The 20,888-nt window shown below is 31.5% G+C and overlaps 1 protein-coding gene, 1 long non-coding RNA gene and 1 pseudogene across 2 annotated transcripts; all 3 read right to left on the reverse strand.

The window, feature by feature from the left end:
• Positions 1-452: 452 nt before the first annotated feature.
• LOC148269126 (uncharacterized) lies at positions 453-3,825 on the reverse strand. Its single transcript, XR_015818152.1, has 2 exons — positions 1,816-3,825; positions 453-698 (listed from the first exon to the last, which is right to left on the reverse strand). It is a non-coding gene; the product is annotated as an uncharacterized LOC148269126 (long non-coding RNA).
• A 2,172-nt stretch (positions 3,826-5,997) lies between these two features.
• On the reverse strand, positions 5,998-7,590 carry LOC110824510 (phenolic glucoside malonyltransferase 1-like). The gene has a single exon (XM_022055085.2). The coding sequence runs from the start codon at positions 7,571-7,573 to the stop codon at positions 6,152-6,154; it is 1,422 nt and encodes a 473-aa protein (XP_021910777.1). The 5' UTR covers positions 7,574-7,590; the 3' UTR covers positions 5,998-6,151.
• An 8,715-nt stretch (positions 7,591-16,305) lies between these two features.
• On the reverse strand, positions 16,306-18,057 carry LOC110824521 (phenolic glucoside malonyltransferase 1 pseudogene; annotated as a pseudogene).
• Between the last annotated feature and the right edge of the window lie 2,831 nt (positions 18,058-20,888).

The following is a 20,888-nucleotide window of genomic DNA, read 5'->3' on the forward strand; positions in this document are numbered from 1 at the left end:
CTCATATTATTCTAAAATAATCAATTACAAATAAAATTATGAGTTTGTAAATTCAACTACAAATTTTATTTTAATTACCGTAACAAAAAAGAAAAAATTAAATTCCCAACAATTCTAAATACGAGTATTGGAGTGTCAAAAAAAATTCTTAAAAGTTTCCACTAAAATTTGTTAATTTGAAAATTAAATAAATATTACTTGACTAATTTTTCTCATCTTCTCTCCGTTTGTGCTTCTCCAAGTTTCTGCTCTGCAATCACACTTATGGCTTCGAATCTGCTTCTCCACTCAGCGCACTGTTTCATTTCTGCTCTCCGGTTTCTTTGTCAGCTGCTAGCTTCGGGTTCTGCTCTCTCTCTCTCTCTCTCTCTCTCTCTCTCTCTCTCTCTCTGCCCCTTTTCTTGTTTTCTCTTTTCTCCTTTTAATAGGCGACTGCAAGAGATGAGATCCTCTTTGATTTTCTTTTTAGCTGTTTCTTCTTTTTTTGTTTTGTTTTATTTTTCTTTTCAGCTGCTTCTTTCGTTTCCTCTTCTGCTTTCTGCAATTTTTTTTTTCCTTTAAAACAGCGACGTTTTGGAGGTCTGGGAATGGGTTGAACAGATATGGGCTTGGACTTCAATGGTTTAAACTTTTGGCTTCTTCTTCTTTTCTTCTTTTCTTTTCAACTTTTTTTTTTCTTTCTTCTTTAAAATAACAACCTGCATAAAAAATTTAATTCATAAATTAATTTTTCACTCAAAATTCATTCAAAAGTTCTTCTAAATTTAAGTAAAAATATTATAAAAATATAATAAAAATCAATCTCATCATTTTTTCTAAATTTCTCTTTATAGAATTGTTAGTTTCACGTTTAATAACCTTTTTTTTTTTTTTTTTTTCTAATTTTATTATCGCTTATGATCTGCTCTGAATGTTTAGGGGGTGTTGTCTTATTGCTATTGGTATGGGTTATTGGACTCTATAGACGGTGGGAGGGGCACCTAAAATAAGGGAATCAATAGTGGATTTATATTCGTAACAGATAAACTATAGCTTATGGGTAGGAACTGGAATGAGGTCTTCTTTGTGCATGAAAAAATAGGAGAACGAGAGGAAGATGGGGCTTACTCGAGAATATAGAATACATTAGTTCAATATAGTTGTTTGATTTAAGTTTATGTGGGCATAAGTTTACATGGATGAACAGAAGAGGTCGTAGTGTTACAAAATGAACTTCTTCTTCCTCAATACACACCAAATCCTACGTTTTCTAACAACAATACATTACTTCGGTAAAGTATGAGAAAATCAATGTATAGTACCTTTACTCCATTAAAGAAAATACTTATTGTTGTGCCTTAATGTCCAAAGTTGAATATCTGCAAAACAAATGGAAGAAAAAGAAAATGCCGAAAACTAGAGCTTTTGGTGTTTGCGTGAGAGGAAGAAGTCTGGAGAAGAAGGAAACCCAATTTTGGGTTTTCTATGTAGAGGAAGAAGAGGTACCTATACCTCCTTTTTTGGTGTAGCAGTAGCCAAAACGCACCATTTAATGAAACAGTGCGTTTTGGTTCTTATATGGAAGTAGCTTGACAGAATATGAGTTGCACACAGCCCATTTCCAACGAGCCTTTTAGCACGTAGAAAAAATAACATGAAATGCTAGATCAGTTTATGGTTAATCAGGATTGGAATTTTCTTCCTAATTGCATAGGTCCTAAGCATAGTTAGAACCTTATCTAAGTACACTCCTACGAACTTATCCCATGAAGATAATTTAATTATAAGGAGACAAAATAAAATTTTTTAAACTAGAAGAGGTACGATTGCAGGAACCTCATTGTAAAGCTGTCGTTGAGGAAGCACGGTGTAATCCTCTCACCAGTGGGGGAAGCATGGAGGAAGTTGCTACTAGGTGTAATAGAACTTCAAAGGCAAATGACATACTGCAACGAGGTGCTATATCAACTGGGATAAAAGGTGAAGCAGAAAACAAAAGAAGTTCTATAAATTGAATTAAAAAAGAGCTTTCTCCATGCAAAAACTACGAAGAGGCATAAGAGAAGTACAATAGAGAATAAAGAGCTGTACAGGGGAATTGAGGATAAATGTAATAAGATTAAACAATCATTTTTACCACCCAATTCTGAGAAAACTTTTGTAAGAGATACAGATTATGTGAAAAGGAAAGTTACATCTAATATGAATGTTTAATTACTGGAACAGGCATTGAGGCAGAGGTGTTTTTTTGTACTACAACGGATACATCCAACAAAAGCTCTAGATCTGGATGGTTTATCTATTATCTTTTCTCAAAATTGTTGGCATATAGTGAAACATAAGGTCTTCAATTTTGGGAACAATCATACTTTCTTAGTTTAAATAAACTGTACTTTTATCATCCTTATTTTCAAGATTAAGAAACTAGCAAGAATTTCAAATTATATAGGTAGTAGTCTATGCAATATTGTTATGGAGGTTATCACCTAATGTACAGATTAAAAGGTCTATTGGATGGCACTATTGAATCACTACCTACTTTTATCCTTGGGAGACTTATCACAAGATCCACAAAAATGCAACTTCCATTTTTGCACCCCCAACATCAACCAACCTCCTCGGACATCGAACTTTGGAGGCAGGTCATATAGATTAGTGTGATAATAACTTGGGTGCTCATTTATAGTGAACAATGTTAAAAGCAAATAATAGGTCTGCCGAAGTGCTACGACACACCATTCTTTACACGTTAGACATCCTTAGAATTTTCAAATTAAAACAGATATTGCCCCTTACACCAAAGATGTACCTATATGAACCCTTTCGATTTCCAAAGCTGTTTCATAATTTCGAAGAAAGCATTATTATTAAACATGCTCACTATATGTGTAATATACAGCAGGGTAGAAAAAATAATAATATAAATAATTAATTATAATGAAAAAAACAAGATAAAACAAAAAAATAAAAAGAAATAATATATGTAATTATTTATAAAGGAAAAAAAAAAAGAAAAATGATGTGGAAGACTTAAGCGATAAATTTATATATATATGTAAGAAAATAGCAAAAAAAAAGTGAGAAAGAAGAAAAAATATATAGAGAAGAGAGAGGGCCAAACGATATCGGGGCCGAGAGAGTAGAGTGAGGGGAGGAGCCTTGGCCGCGTAAGGAGGAGTGAGCAGCAGTCGCGAAGGTGGGACGCAGCGGAAGGGGAAACATCGCAGGAAGAAGAAGAAGAAGAAAAGGAAAAGAAAGAAGAAGAAGAAGAAGAAGAGAAGAAAGGAAAAAAAAAAAGGAAGAGAAGAAAAGACAGAAAGGGAGAGAGAGAGAGAGAGAGAGAGAGAGAGAGAGAGAGAGAGAGAGAGAGAGAGAGAGAAAAAAGAGAAAGAAGAAGAGAAGAAAAAAAGGAAAAAAGAAAAACAAAGGAAGACAAAAAAAAGGGAGGAAGGCACGGGAAAGGAGGAAGAACAAGAAGGAAGGAAAAAGGAAGGAGAAAAAAAAAAAAAAGAGAAAGAAAAGAAAAGGCAAAAAAATGAGAAAAAAAAAAGAAGAAAAAAAAATAATTAAGGAAGAAAAATGAAAGGGTGGCGATCAAATATGATGTTGGTACGCCGCATACGACAACGTGCGTTGATTCGATCATCAGTGCCTAACATTTTCGGTGACACGCGTGTGATGGCGCATGGTGGTGCTAGCGACCGAGACCACGTGTTCGAAAGTAAAATCTGTTCCTAATTTTGTATAATATAGTTTTTAAAATTATTTATAATTTAATCTATGTATTTCCTATTATAAATAATGAAAACTATCCAAACAGTATTCAGATTTCTGAGAGAACCGTAGATCGAGATAGAAAAGATTCTCAAAGCTTTCCTTATCACATCATATATAAAAATTATATGTATTCTGTACGAAAATATAACTTATATGTTTATGTAAATTTATATATGTACAGTGCATTATCTGTGAATGTTTAAATATATGTGTAATATAATAGGAATATAATTAGTATGTCTAATTTGTATTTGTTTGTGTTTATGTAATGTATATATATGTTGTTACGCATGTGTATGTGTATATATATAAAAATATATTATGAATGAGATAAGAATTGATAAGAACATAACTGATAAGAGCATATGCGTGAATAAATATATATATATATATATGTTATATTGTGTGTGATTGTGTATACGTGTTTAAGCATGAACATGTGTGTATATATCAGTAGAGATTGTATGTGTGAATATAAATATATATTCTGTGTAAGACATGTAATGATAGTACATGTCTGTATTATAATATATGTGTGTATTAAAATATGTATACATATATTATGCAGGTGAAATGTATAACCAGTACGTATACGTGTAAAATTTGAGTACACTGTACTGGCTATGTGATCTGGTACAGATGTACGGTGCACTGTACTTACTGTATGATTTGGTACAGTTACGCGAGAAATCTGAGTATCTTGTGATGGCTGTGTGATCTGATACATGATGATTCAGAAAGTGTTTTGAAATGTATAGTTTTGATGTGCGTGATGATATCATATATTGCGTTTATATTTGTATTTAATTGAATGTAGAAGTTAAGACCTTAAATTAATATAAATTTTAGATTTTTAAATAAGAAACTAAATAAGTTAAATAAATCTAAAAAATAAACACTAAAGAAATCGAGAAGTGTAAATTAATTAAAGAAATAGATTGAATAAGCTACTAGGAGGGCAATCATACGAAAACTGTGAAGAGTAATAAGATACTTAATTTGTTAGTTGTAAATCGAGGGGATGGTACGTGTGAAGCTGAAGTTTAGCAGTTATGGTGAATCTGCACATGGATAGAGTTTGAAACTTAGACCAGACATGGATAGGTGTTTGTGATTGGGTCACCTAGTAAACGTAACTGATTTGGCCAATGTAAGATTTTGTGTATGTGCTATCCATGCGATAGGAGGATCTATTTCGTCTCTCCTCAATAATGATATAACAGACATCGCGCAATGATAATGTAATTAAGTTTTAAAAGACTAAATAATATGAAATTATAAATTCAAGTGGAATGATATGTGTGTGTGAGTAAATCCGCTTTGGTTTGAGGAATCTGTGAATCCATAAGTACGATTTGAAAGGAGAACAAGAATTATGTTAGAAGAGTGAAGATTAGAATATGTTTTGTATGATTATTTATTTTGTTGTATATTTTAATTGTGATGTTTTGTTTGATACTTTATAAATTATAAATATTATTATATTTTATATATTGCGTGAATATTTTTCTTAAATTTTTGTTATAGAATCTTTTTTTTACTGAATTTGTGAAAATCACCCCAATTCACCCCCATTCAAGTGAAAAGATATGAGAAACAAATCCAAAATCAAGAGAAGATAGGGAAGAAACCTTGTTAGTTTCTATTTTAGATTTATAAATTAACTTAAATGACTCAATTATTATAAACACATAATTATTCTGTCACAAGTTATGTGTATTAAGGTGTAGTTCTGCTATATATTTAATATTTATCTGTTCCACTAATTGAAAATGTTGCGATAACGTATATACCCACTGATATTAGAGTTCGGAATGTTACAATATGTACTCGAACAAACATCCAAAACTAAGTTTGCATGCTACTTGGAGATAGGACTTAGCCCAATAGATCAATCACCTCAATTTCATTTTCAGTATACAGGGTCACCCCTAGTATGAGACTTAGAAGACGAGACCATACACTAAAAATAGACTTATAGATATACATTTTTTTAATCAAAATGCAAATTAATTGACAACGTCATATTTAAATTTCTATATGCCTGAATCTTAACAACAATATTTATGCTGTGATATATGATCACTAAATTCATAAATTTAGACTTTATTTGATATATAAAAATAAGTTTAGTTAAAATCATATGTTATGCAATTTGTTTATTTAGTAAGTGTGTAAGAATTGCATGATTACATAATAATCAAAACATAAGTAAAATAATTTTTGAGAAAATAATAAACATGATAGTTTAAAATTCTCTAACTTCATTATTATTTTCTTTCGTACGAACATATATAATTCTAGTTAAAAAATAAATGTATAAAACAAAGTTGAACTGTAACAGGTAGTCGCATGTTATTTTTATATTGACCAATTGTAAAAGATGAGATGTAGCCTACAGATCACTGTTTAGTCCCTCGGTAAACAAACCAGTCAATCTCTCTATATAATCTCTTGTCGATGACAAACCAATCTCTACTCCTCCACTTCCATCTCTGCTCTCTGCCATAGAAAATGCTCCATTACCATCAATCGACACAATCTCCACGCTTTTGGGTTTTCCCCACCCGAAATCCGTTCCATAAACTCCAAAACGGGTTGACCCAGCTACTGAAAATGTCTGCACATTTGTATTTGAAACCTTAGTCATAAAATCTGACAGAACATCCGGTAATTTATGAAGACTTCTCGCCCCTAACCTGGAAACCATATCACTCACTATCTTTGCAGCAATGGCAATCCCATTCTGCCCCATGAAAACTCTCGCTATACTAAAATCCATCTCTGCACCAATGCAATTACCGAAGTAGTTTAACGGCAGTGGTGGGTCTAAGCGATTTCTGTAATCAGCTGCGAATCCAATTATAATCTCTCTGTTACTATTGTCCCCACCTTTGGCCTTAACCATGCAGGTTAACATATACGCGTAAGTGAGGACGAAGGTTGACAAATGAAGTGGCGATTGATCTTGCTCGTAGTGCTTTATAATTACCTCGTTTCGAAGTACCCTCTCTCTTATTTTCTTCAAATCTTCACGAGTCAACTCGAGTTTGACTCGAATAAACTCAGGATCAACTTCTCGAACCGGCAACAACTTGAGGTTTCTGCTGTTGCGATGATCTGAATGATCGTGATCCCTTCCTGATAAAGCAATCCATTGGTTCAAGAGCGCCACGTCGACCCTTCCTGGGTCCTTGATGGAACTGCGGGAGAAACAGGGGATTAGCTCTGGCGGCAAAGAAACATTTTCTTGATCTTGCGCTTTGCATATATGAGCCCACGATTTGACGAACGATGCTATTGTCTGGCCATCAAGAACTGCGTGGTGAGTAGTAACGCCAATGCAAAATCCTTGACTGGGAAACAAAGTTATTTGCAGCGAGATGATTGAGGAAACGTGATCGTTTACAGATAATTCAGGAACTAAGGCATGTAACTCAATAGCTTTCCGGTGCGTTTCATTGCCAGAGAGGTAACCGAAGTCCGCGGTGGACTCTGCAACTGTAAGCGAAACGGCGTCGTTAGTGGAGTAGAAGATGACGGGTTTGGGATAATCGGGATCCCACTCGATGTTGCCGGCGAGAGGGAGATAGCGGTGGAGGGCGAAAGAGAGTGAGCGTTTTAGTCTGGGGAGAATGAAGGAGTAGAAATAGGAAGGTTGAGAGAAAGTGAGATTGAGTTGGTAAAAGAAGAGGCGCTGGGTTGGAGGGAACTTAAGCCAAAAGGTGTCAAAGAAGGTGAGTGGGAGGGATATTTGACTCACTGAGTTTTGCGAGTCGGAGGGCGGTGCAACTCGGCTGACCTCCACTTTCTTCATCGGGTTAGGTGGCTCCATAACACGCAGCGTCGTCATGTGTATGCTTACTGACCTCCACTATAAGTAGTCATTAGGCTCCAAATATTTGATTAATTAAAATTCTAATTAGTATTTTTAAATATTAATTTTCTTTTTTTTTTTTTTAATGAATTCTTTTTACTCTTGTTCAAATCTCATGTTTACCTAAACTTTTGGCATTAAGTTCATGTCCTAGCGATGAGGGCACATGATTGATTCTCTTTGTCGAGTATAAAATTACCAAGTTGAAAAATAGAACATCAACTTTTTGCAATCTATGCTGGCTATTATTTTCACTTAACCTGTTGTAAAATCTTTGGAGTTATTCTCTAATATTTTATGTATAATATAATGACGTCCGTGAGTGGTTAGATTTATATTTTTAGTGTTCGATTTTGAGATTTGGAGCATAAATTCAAAAAATAAAGTCAGTTGCTACTAAAATAAAATTAGGACCAAAAAAATTAATTATATAACTTAATTTTTGCAACTCGTTAAAGGTGTATTCATTCTATTTAAATATTTAAAATTTATAAAAATAACTACAACAATTATGATAATGATTGAAATATGAAGAGTATCAATAACATCCTTCGAGCATAGTCTCTCTAGCGATAGGGACGAGAATTGTCTATACTAAATAGTGATAAAGTAATAATATTATTCAAAATATTTATAATCTGAATTCTAATAAATCAAATTTATTAATTGAGATCAGTTAATAAATTTTTTTTTTCTAAATTTATTATGAGTTAGAAATCTTCTTAAATTTTTAAATAATTAATATTTTTTATTTTTCTTAAACTTACCGTTATACTATTTACAGTTTCATAGTTAATAAAAATATATTTTAATCAGAGATGGATTTTAATTGAGTATTTTTTTTTTTTTAATTTTTTTTTTGGTGCAAATATTTCAACTTAATTATCTTTATAAAATTATTATTTTACTTAAAAATAAAAATTTTGAAGGAAAATTTAAAATTGAATAGAGCCTAAAAATGTAAATAATTCAAACTACATATGTGAACATTGTAGTCAGTTTTCTACTTATTGTTTAGATTAATTTTATTCACATCATTTTTACTCATACAATGTGTAAGTATAAATATTGAATCACCATTACACAAAATATTTCTTTAGTGAGGAGGATAAACATTAACACAGTAAAATCTAAATTTAAAACATATACAACCTTCATTTTCTAGATCTACAAGTGAAATATATATATATATATATATGTATGTATATAGTAGTCAAATAATAATTAAAAAAATAGTCGAGATAAGACAATATTAATAATATAAGAAACCAATCAAGAAAATATTATTATAATAATAATATAAGAAACCTAAGCAATGACGTAAAGGTTGATATATAAGAAATACGTTTGAGTCAAAGATGGCATTTATATAGCAGAAGACTTGGTTATAAGATAATGAAGAACCTACAAAGTTACGTCAACATTTAATATGATAGTAAACACGTGTCATTAAATAATGAGTTCTGTTCATTTGTAGCAGTTACGTACTAATCATTTTTAAAAAATAATAATAATTCCATTTACTTATTAAAAAAGATATATCGATACATACTAACACCTTATAAATTTGGTCTTCAAACTCTGGAAAAACATTTCTAGAATACCCTATAGAGGAAGAAAAGAAATTAAAGATTGTTTTTTTTTTTGCATTTTGTTGCTTATGTTCGATATAATTAGATGTTTCAATTTTGAAAATTCGAGTTAATTTTTATTTTAAAAAAAATATAAACCTCCAAAATTTCATTATTTGAAATTCTCCTAAACATAAAAATTTTACTTAAAATTCTTTTAATGACGTTTTCAAGCGCGAAAATATTTTTTTTAAAATTTTAGAAAGTAATAACAATTTTTCTACAATAATTGATCTCGACAACAACACTTTGAGGAACACATAAATAAGTACCGTTAAATTTTAATCTGCTGATTAATATAATTAGATGAAAATTCAAATACATACAAAAAGGTATTTTGATGTTTCAATATATTGCAGAGGATGTTGCAGCACAATAACATCCAGAAACATATAGAGAAATATTCAAACGCTTATTATGTCATACAGGTGGTAAAATTACGTTTAAAAATATATATGAAGATGTAATATAATATTTTAATATATTACTTAGTGTATATTATGGTGAAATCACTTCCAGAAACATATCAAGAGGTATCTTAATGTCTCAAAATGTACGGTTCTAATTTTAAGGACATTTTAAAATTTTAAAAAAACTAATTTTTGTGTTTATGTTTAATACCTTGTTTTTTTTTTCCCCCTTTATCCTTTAAATATATGTCTTTTACATTATTTACAAGAACTTAAAAGGACTTTTAACATCATTTTGAGTCACTTTTTTTTACAGGAAAGCTCTCATCTTAATTCTTGAACCATTTTTAAGTCCTTTAATGTGCTTATACTTGCTTATTCTGTAATACCCGAGTCCGAAATTTGATCCGAAATTAATTTTAAAAATAAAAATTAATATATAAAAATATATTTTTTAAATTTATAAATTTTATTTAATGTAAAAATTATAAAAAAAAATAGGTAGGTGATGAAATTAAAAAATAAGTTTTAGAAAAATATGTGAAAATTTTGGTTTAAGGGGTATTTTTGAAAAAAAAAATCAGAAACTATGAGTCAAAACACAATTTAAGAAAAATATGACACATAGTACTGCCAACTCAGCAGCTCCGACGAATCAGTGCGCGCCGCGTGGTAAGGCACGCTGACTCAGTGCCACCTGGGAGACCACGCAAGCAATCCGCGTGTCCGCGATCGCACGGTCCGAAGTTGTTCCCGCACGCATGGACGGTCCCGATCCGTTCCCTCCTCATGCGCAATCGGACGGTCGTGATATAACACGATGAACGATCCAAATTTATTCCCTCTTTAAACGCGATCGTATGGTTTAGATCAAATTGCAATGAATGGTCCAGACTCATTTTATCTTTAAACGCAATCGGACGATAGAGATCAAACACGATGGATGGTTCAGATTAAAGAAAGATTGGTATAAATATCTCACTTCACACCGAACCCTAACCCGAGCCGCAACCCCCCCCCCCCCCCCCCCACCAGAGAAGAAGAACCAGTCGCCGGAGAAGGGAGTCGACCACCACCTGTCGCAACGCCAAAGCCACCTTCGACCGCTTAAGAAGGTAAAAATCTTTTCATTCGCTCGAAATTTGATTTTGAACACTCCCATGGATAAATCGGAGCAAAAGAACTGGTGGATGAGCCGAAAACTGTGGGTAAAACCCAGCGGCCCCACTGTGGGGAAAAACCAAAAATCGCCTCTGATGAGGCCCTTCCTGATTCTCGTTTCGTGTATTTTTTTCACCATTATATTTATTATTTTGTTTCTTACTGGTTGACTGAAGAAAAATGTCCAACCGCGAAGGTAAGCCAGCGGAGCCGCCTATCAAAAAATTCTGTCGTCGATAAGTTTTTGTTTTTTAACCTTTTTCGGCCAACCGAGGCCTCTTAACGTGTTTTCTCGGATAGATGAGTATAAAATCGGCCGAAATCAGCCAAAACCAGCTGAAAATGGCAAGTCCGAGGCAAATCGTCGCCACATGCGGCGGTGCCGCCCTGCCGGAATTCTAAAATTGGCCAAAAAAGATTTTAACACCGATTTTTGAGTTTTTGCAGTATTTCTAAGTCTTTAAAGCGTGTTTTAATTCCCAAAAACTGCCAGTAGGTGCAGTTGAAAGTTTAGTATTTTGAACACCGATTCGGATAAAAATCTCTCACCTTATTTCATATTATAGAATTGAAGTTTAATTATAAATAATACAGCATTTTACATAATTTTTAAAACTTTTATAATTAATTACAGGTTACTAATGGAGGCAGAATCGTTTATTTGTCACTGTTTATTTTATTTTAACTGATTGATTAATTTTACAATTTTAAATGATTTATAATACGCTGGAGTTGGTAAGATGATTCAGCTGTATTTTTTTTATGCATGTATTGTTTATTTTGTGTAATTTACAGTTAAATTATGAAACTGAAAATTAAATGTAAACGAAAAATTGCTTGATTAAGTGAATGAATGAATAATAGCCTCACTGGATATCTTTTGAGATAGTGAACGTATCAGGTGCATAGAGAACCCTATCGTGAATGTTGTCTCATACCGGACGGGGTGTCGAAAATTGGTATTTGGGCACTCATACCGGACGGGATATGGAAACAGTCCATTTCACCCTCATACCGGACGGGGTATTGAGAGATGGTATTTTTGGCACTCATACCAGACGCGATATGGGGACAGCTGATTAGTTGACAATATTAAATAAGGGTTCACGCATAGTTGAGACATTCTTATGGACCCCCGTGGATACCAGTAGGCAGATAAAAAAAAAATTGTTTTTTTGGTTAATTGAATATGAGATTATGTGTTGTTTATGTTATTACCTCTATAGGTTGGTTTTGAAAATCTCGCTACGGTAAGTATACAATAAATAATTTTATTGATAATAAATAAATTTATTTGAATTAAGAGCTCTATAGTTATTTTTATAATATTTACCAACCTTCATTTCTATATCGGTGAGTAGTGTGACATTCTTACTGAATTACTGTAGCTCATTCTTTCATTAACTATTTCAGATCTAGATCTCAATCTATAAGAGGGTTGCAAATAGGATACCCAGTTATTTATCTTCCGTTTATTTCTTTAATTTTTCGTTTATTCTTTTAGAATGGTAATTCTCATAGCCCTATTGACTATTGTAAATTATTGTGTAAGGAATGTAAAACATAACTTTTTTATTTCGTTTCTGTATTCAATTTATAATTTATTTCCTTTTAAGTTTTGAACCGTTACATATTCATTCCTTGAGAATGAATCTTTAAGCTAATCCATTAAATCTTCTTCTTAAATATTACTTTATCTAATATTTTTAAAAGATTATTTGTAATATTCAAACCGCATCAAATATATATATATATAATATCCAAGAGGTAAATATATATATGTAATTAAATAACAAAAAAAAAAAGAAACAAAGAGATGAGAGATCAATAAGGGAGAGATGCGACTGTGAGAAGAGAGAGGGTCGAGTAGGATCGATAATCGAGAGAGAAGGGTCTCGCCACGTTGTGCGACATAGGAGCCAATAAAGAAAGGAAATGAGGCACGACAACCATGTCACATGCAGCAGTGGAGAGAGGAAGCAGCCACAAGGAAGAAGAAGAAAGAAAAGAAAAAAAGAAGGAGAAGAAGAGAGAGAATAATTATGTCGGGTAGAGAAAGAGTGATGCGGAACCCCAAGACCCTTACTTGAACCTTAAAACTCTTCAATCGGTTTAGAACGAAATTTAGATCATAAGTAAAAAAGAATCAAATTTGTTCAATCATCCAAATTGTAGAAGTTAAATAGAACCCAAAAAAGATAAATGATATCTCTTGAACCCAATCCAAACAAACATTAAGAACAATTGAAATAGAAAATCAAAATTTAAATACAAGTGATAACAATTGTATTTTAAATCAATACCTTATGCATAAAATGAAAAGAAAGTCAAAACACTCTCAACTCAATTCTGAAATATTTGATTACAACTCTTGATCTCCACAAAAAAGAGTTCCTTTGGTATTTATAGCCAAAGAAATCAATGATAAGTTATAACAATAACTACAATTGTAACTTCCACAATAACTAGGTTAATTATGTGATAATTACAATTGTAACTCCAATAATAACTAGGTTAATTATAGGCATGTAATTGTTATATAACTCCAATCTTCTTAACCAAAACCAATAATTGTTTGTGGCACCATATAGTTATGGGCTCATTCTTGTAATAACACTAAGATAAGACTTAAGCCCAAATGAGTTACACATGCCTATATGAGGCTTAATTAACTCAAACTAAAATAAAACAATCCAAATACTTAAAACAACTCAAGTAATCCAGTCCATACACAAGGCTTATTCACTCATTACCAATAAGACTCAAACAAGCCCAAATTATCCCAAATCATTTAAACCCAATTAAAGTTACGAATTTGGGCTGTTCAAAAAGTTCATATTTAAATTTTTCACAATTGGTTAGCTCATCATCCACATATTTTTGAGTGAAAACTTAGAGCAACTCTTTAACCTTCTTTGCCTTTGATCTTGTTACTGGTTCCCTGAAACTTTCTAGGTTTAAAACTCTATTTGTGTTTAGATAATTTGAAATATGATACAATTTACCTTTTAATGCTCTTTGATTATCTTGAGTGTTTTTAACCTTATTTGCATCAGAGAGAGAGAGAGAGAGATAAGAAGAAGAAATGAAAAAAAAAGGGAGAGAAGAAGAATAAGAAGAAGAAGAGAAAAAGAAAAAGAAGAAGGGGAGAGGGAAAAGCCACAGAGAAGAGGAAGGAAAAAGAAAAGAAAAAAAAAAGAATAGAAAAAAAGGAAAAAATGAAGAAAAAAAAAAGAAAGAAAAAAAAAGGGAAAAAAAGAAAAAAAGAAAAAAGAAGAATCAAAGAAAAAAATGATGAAAGAAAAGAAAAAAAATTAATTAAGAAAGAAAAATGGAGGAGTGGCGACCAAAATGATGTTGGTGGGCCGCATGTGACAACGCGCGCTAATTCAATCATTAGCACCTAACATTTTCAGTGACACGCATATGATGACACGTGTGGCGCATGTGACAGGGAACGCATGTCCAAATGTAAAATTCATTCCTAATTTTGCGTGATATAGTTACCAAAATTATTCATAATTTAATATATATATTTTCTATTATAAATAAAAAAAATTATCCAAATGGTATTCGAATTTCTGATAGGACCGTAGATCGAGTTAGAAAGAATTTTTAAAGCTTTCTTGATCACACCATAGGTAAGAAATATGTGTATTCTGTATGAAGACATAAATTATATATTTATATAAATATGTATATACATATTGCATTGTGTGTTAATGTTTAAATATATGTGTAATGTAATATATGTAATTAGTATGTCTAATTTATATTTGTTTGGATTTATATAGTGTATATATGTATGTTGTTATGCATGTGTGTGTATGTAAATAAAAATATACGATAAATGATATATGATTGATAAGAACATAACTGATAAGAGCAAATACGTAAATAAATATATATATGCTATGTTGTGTATGATTGTGTATACGTATTTAAATATAAACGTGTGTGTGTGTGTGTGTGAATATAAATATATATTTTATGTGAGACATGTAGTGATGCTACATGTCTGTATTATAATTTATGTGTGTGTATTAAAATGTGTGTGCATACGTTATGCATGTAAAATGTATAACCAGTGTATGTACGTATAAAATTTAGGTACACTGCACTAGCTGTGCGATCTTGTACAGATATACGACGTACTGTAATTGCTGTGTGATCTAGTACAGTTGTGCAAGGAATCTGAATATCCTGTGCTTGTTGTCGTTTGAGAAATGTATGGTTCTTATGTGCATGATGATATCGTATATTTTGTGCGTGTCTTTGTGTTTAATTATATAGAGAAATTATGATGATATCGAGTTTGTTCTCTCCATCCTATTATTGTATTTACTATTTTCATAGCATCCTTAATTGGTTTAGTAGAAAAATTGAATATTTATTAGCTCAAAAAATTGTTTGGAATTCATACATTAACCACTACCACATTAATGAATTAAGATACACATTCTTATTAGAATTGTAATTTTTTACAAATATATTTACTTACATAATTCTATTGGAAAATTGAGTAATAGAATAGAATTTGCAACAAAGTCAATTTATCTCCCTCTTGAGTTTCTTTAGCATCTGGGTCAACAAAGAAAACGAAATATTCAAACATTTTATTTTGCTTTAAAATGTTGAAATCCATTCACCATTCAAACAATTTATTTCTTCTCTCTCTCTCTCTCTCTCTTTCCTTTTTCTGCAAAGAAGAAATTTAGAGCCTCCCCAAACGACGCCGTTTTCGTGGAGGCTATCAACAAGGAAAGAAGAAAAAAAAGATTGCCTGGACCCAACCAATTTTTCCTTCTCTTTACCGATTTGGTCCTTCGTTATTTTTAAATATTTAAATTGCTAAAATTCAATTTTTGTTTTTTTTTGTTATTTTCATCCCTCTATTTTATTATAAAATATATTTCTTAATACTTATCATTTATAGATATCATTAATATTATTAAGAAATTTATTATGTAATAACATATGACTTTTTACGTTACATACAGCATGTATATAAATATTTTAATTTATAATTATTTTTAAGATAATAAAAAATTAAATAAATAAATAAATTCAGATGACCATCAGCATGATGCCGAAGCATTCTTGTTCGTGATAAAATATCCAAATTGTAGAGAATGCAAAGAAACAACATTCTTAGTCTCAACGTTAGAAGAATTTATTTTTTTTTTTATTTTTTATGTTATAAAACAATTAAAATTAAAATATCTTTAGCAGGTGAGATGGTAGCTTAAATTTGACCTAAAAATTTATTTAAGCAGAAATAATCATGTATTAGACATATATACATATTTTTCTAAAAAATAGTCACTAAAAAGATAAAATCAGCCAGGAATTTTCTTTTTGATTGGCAAATACAGTAAGTAAATTTTGTATAATCAACAATTGAGTTCTATGAATTGAATTTAAATGCAGTAAATTTGAAATAAAGATGAAGTAAGAGTCATGGATAAAGTGTCATGCCTGATTCATCCTAATTACTACCATTAAGTGATTCAAATGTAGAATTTGTTTATTTCAAAATGTGTCCTAAAATTATAAAACAAAAATTGAAAAATAACAAACATGTTTATGCAAATCCGACTAATGTTTCCATGTAGATAGATTTCTCAGAGGAAACCTATCTGTCCATCAGAAAATGAAAACCCAGATCACCCTACAGTTCGGTGTAAAATACAGAAGCAAATTTGTCCATTTCCTCCCTCGTCCTCGTCGGCACACCAATCTCAACTCCTCCATTTCCATCTCTACTTTCCATCAATGAAAAAGCTCCGGTCCTGTCTATAGAAGCAATCTCTGCTTTCTTAGGCTTTCCCCACCCGAAATCTACACCGTACTCCCCAAATCGGATTGACCCGGCTACAGAACCCATCTGCGTTCCTGCTTCTAATCTTACCAATTTTGACACTAAATTCGGCAGTCTTTTAGGAGCTTCAGTATCTAAACCTGAAACCAAATCACTTATGACCTTGGCAACTGTAACGAACCCATCCTTTCCCATTAAATCTCCTGCCCTACCAACACCCAGCAATGCTACAACGCAATTGCCGAAATAGTTCGATGGTAGTGGAGGATCTAAGCGGGTCTTGTAATCAGCTGTGAATCCAAAGTATATGTCTCTGTTATTATCTCCCCCTCTGGCTTTAACCATGCTAGTGAAAACATACGCATATGTCGTAACGAAGGTTGACAAGTGAAGTGGCTTCTTTACATCATCGTGTTGGACCAGTACCCTTTCTTTTAGTTTCTTGATATCCTCACGAGACAATTTGAACGTGGCTCGAACAAATTCAGGATCAATTTTTTGAAACGGCAAAGATTTCAGGTTTCTCTTGCTGGGATCTGACTCTACGCTGCCAATAGCTATCCACTGGTTCAGTATCGCCGTTCGCAGCCCGGTTGGGTCCTCGATAGCATTCCGGTCAAAGGAGGGAATTAGATCTGCTGGCAGAGAAGCGTTTTCTTTATCATGCTTGCTCATATAAGCCCATGCTTTAATGAAACTTGTTATGGTGTGGCCGTCGACAACTGCATGGTGCGTCGAAAATCCAAGGCTAAATCCTTGACCGGGAAACAGCGTTATTTGCAGTGAGATGATGGGCGATATGTGATCGCCTATAACCAGCTCGGGTAACAAACCATGCAATTCGGTAGCTTCATGAACTTCATCGGCAGTGACACGAGTGAAGTCTGCGGCGGACTCAGCGACGGTGAGAGAAACGGCGTCGTTTTTAACGCACGCGATGGTTGGCTCTGGATCACTTGCGTCCCACTTGAGGTTGCCGGCAAGGGGGAAGTAGTGAACAAGAGCGGCGGAGAGGGAGCGTTTTAGTCTGGGGAGGATATCTGAATAGAAAGATGCAGTGGTTAAGTCGGGGAGTTGATAAAGAAAAACGCGTTCTGTGGGCGGGAACTTAAACCAGAGGGTGTCAAAGAAGGTGAGGGGGAGAGAGAAGTGGGAGGGAGACGGAGAGGAAGGGCTGACTCTGGCAAACTCAGTGATTTTCACCGTCTTTTGAGGCTCCATTGCATCATAAGAAGAAATCTCTTCGGTCTGCCGCCTTTAAATAACGTATATGTATATATGTACATATATAAATATATATATTTCTTTCTCACTCAAAGATGGAAGACTGAGATTTCATAAGATTTTGTACATTTAAGAAATTAAACATAAATAGGGATGAGTTAGTGATAATTTTCAAGGTTGGCGTCAACCTGCAGATAGAAATGAGTGGCTGGAATTCTATTTTCTTTCAAAAATTTTGTTATTAAACCCGTGATACTACATGGCCAACCTCTATACCATATAAAGCAAATTTTACAATTAGCCTGCGTTAATTTAGGAATGATGAAGCAAGAAATAGTTGGAATGCACAGTATGGTTATGGAGAATTCCAATGGGGGCTGGTTAATTTTGTTTGATTTTGTTTGCATATTTGTGTGTACATTTTTCCAAATTATTCTTTTGTTTATATCTACATAATCGACTAAAATGGCAAAGTATCAAATATTACAAACTTATATAGGCAAGTTTTTTATTATAAAATAAAATAAATAATATAATTTTATCATTTAATTTGATTTACTTCTTTTTTTTAATATTCTAATTTATTTTCTCTTTTAATATCATGATTTTCTTTCTTTTTAATATCATGATTTCTTTATTTTTTTTAACACATTGATTTACTTTCTTTTTAATATAAAAATTTTCTTTCTCTTTAGTACTTTGATTTATTATCATCTTCAACATCATAATTTTTCTACTTTACTCTTGTTATTAATATGCATGAGGGTACGAGATTGTGTTTTTATTAACTTCTCTTTAATGTCATGATTTTTTTTTTTTTAATACATTGATTCACTTTCTTTTTAATACAATAATTTTCTTCCTCTTTAATACTTTGATTTTTTCATCTTTAATACCATAATTTTTTTTTTCAGTTTACTCTTATTAGTAAAATGCATAAGGGTATGGATTGTGTTTTTATTAACTAATAGTTCAACATATGACAGTGTAATATTTTATGTGCAAGGTATATATCACAAATAATGAAGTTGAGACCAAATCTTTTTGCTTATAGAATCATTATTATGAAAGAGCTGAGGGAGGGGCCGAAAAGAAAAGAACATGAAGGATAATTGAATTTTTTCTTTTATTATATATATATATATATTATACTTTTTACTCATCTAAAAATTTAAAAAAATATACATTTTCAGAAACTTAGATCAATAAGTATGTATTATGGTCAGTACAAATTTAAATAATTTATAAAATAAAGATTCATACTAATTCATTTTATGTCAGAAACCGTATTTTAATTATTGATATGAGAATTTTCAATTCTCTACTCCATCAATTGAGTTATCCTAACTATTCACGAAGTATCATCCTCATTTTACTTAATAACTAGAGTTTATGTCAACTGAAAGAAAACAAAAAATTAAATTAAAAGTCTAGAAGTAGGAATTTCTTGGATCTATGAAAAGAAAGATTTTGTATGTTTCAATATGAATAATGATATAGATTGTAAATCAGATATTCCTTGCTTGCTTATCCCAATTCAATTTTCTTTTCCTCTTTCAGCTTTTGTTTTTCTGGTATATTATCCTGCATAAGTTGTCAACTAAGCTAACATACACACACACACACACACACACACATCATATTAGTTCTTCATTCTTGATGCACTAGCTAACTTCATACTTTTTAATTAATTGCCAATATTTAGAATGATATTAGAGCTACGTAGGAAAGTTGTGTGATGGAAGTTTGGTTATCATCAGAAAACTATAAAGATCAGTAGTTATAACCTTACTCTTTTAGTTTTTTATGCCTGCAGCAAATCGAGGAAATTTTCTGATGACGGAACAAGAGTTTGAAGTGTAGAAAATGGAGATAAGCTTGGAATTTATACCTGCAACAAAATAACTTTAAGTTTCTTTGAACTGTGGATAAGAATTATGCCATTTTTGCTGTATTTAATGACTTTTTCTTAATCAGGCTTACTTTATAACTAAAATTTTTTATGAATAATTTTTTAGATAAAACATACTATTAGAGTTTACATATATATCCTAGCTATATTTACAAATTTTATACTCTTAAAATTTTGAAGGTATTAGAACAATAACATTTTTAATATAATAATATGAAGATTATGTTTAGAATTTTTTGCAAGGAGTATTAGGTTTTATAAATTCTTAAAAAATAATTTTTTCTATAGTTTAACGACTAATAAACCATTACTGTATTCATTTGATAAAAATATGATTGATTTGACGAAAAATACAATTCCTAATATAATTCTTTGCGAATTATACCAACAGAAATATATAGTTTAGTAACATACTACTAATAATAACAATCACGGTATATATAACTTTAGACGTATATTATGACCAATTAGCGAATGATATGTGTATGAAATGATTTGACTTGTATTTTACAAATTTGATTCATAGTATGACACAATTAGATTTCGCTAAACCGTATTAATATACTCTATTTAGTACATGAATATGTATTCAAATATCATTTTTATAGGTGATAGATAAACATTTTTTTGTCCTACAAAAGTATGTGTTGAGTACGTGAAAAGTAAGAATTTCCATATGTAATATTATATGTTTTCAAAAAAAAAAATAAAATAAAATATTCTATTTAGTAGTTTTAAGTCGTTGGCAAATTTAATTATGTTGCCCTTCATGATAATCCCGAACGACTGTTAAAATACGTTAATTACTAGTAGCTTACATGTCATACTTTTTACCTGTCGTCAGTGTTTAAAGATCAAGAACCACTACATGGAACATACAACACGCTATTTTAACGACGTTATTAATTCTTGTTGACTAGAAGTCAAATCAAATTTGTTATAACACCTGGGCCCCGAAATTTGTCTTCGGATGATTTTTTCAATTTATAAAATATATATAAATAATTAATTTTTTATTTTAATTTGATTTTTGTTAAAATTTTGAGAAAAAATAAATTATAGATGAAATTAAAAACAATTCTGAGAAAAATAAGTG

Source organism: Carica papaya, chromosome 1, assembly GCF_054855325.1.
Source record: "Carica papaya isolate Zhongbai chromosome 1, ASM5485532v1, whole genome shotgun sequence".
In the NCBI taxonomy this organism is placed as follows: Eukaryota; Viridiplantae; Streptophyta; class Magnoliopsida; order Brassicales; family Caricaceae; genus Carica; species Carica papaya.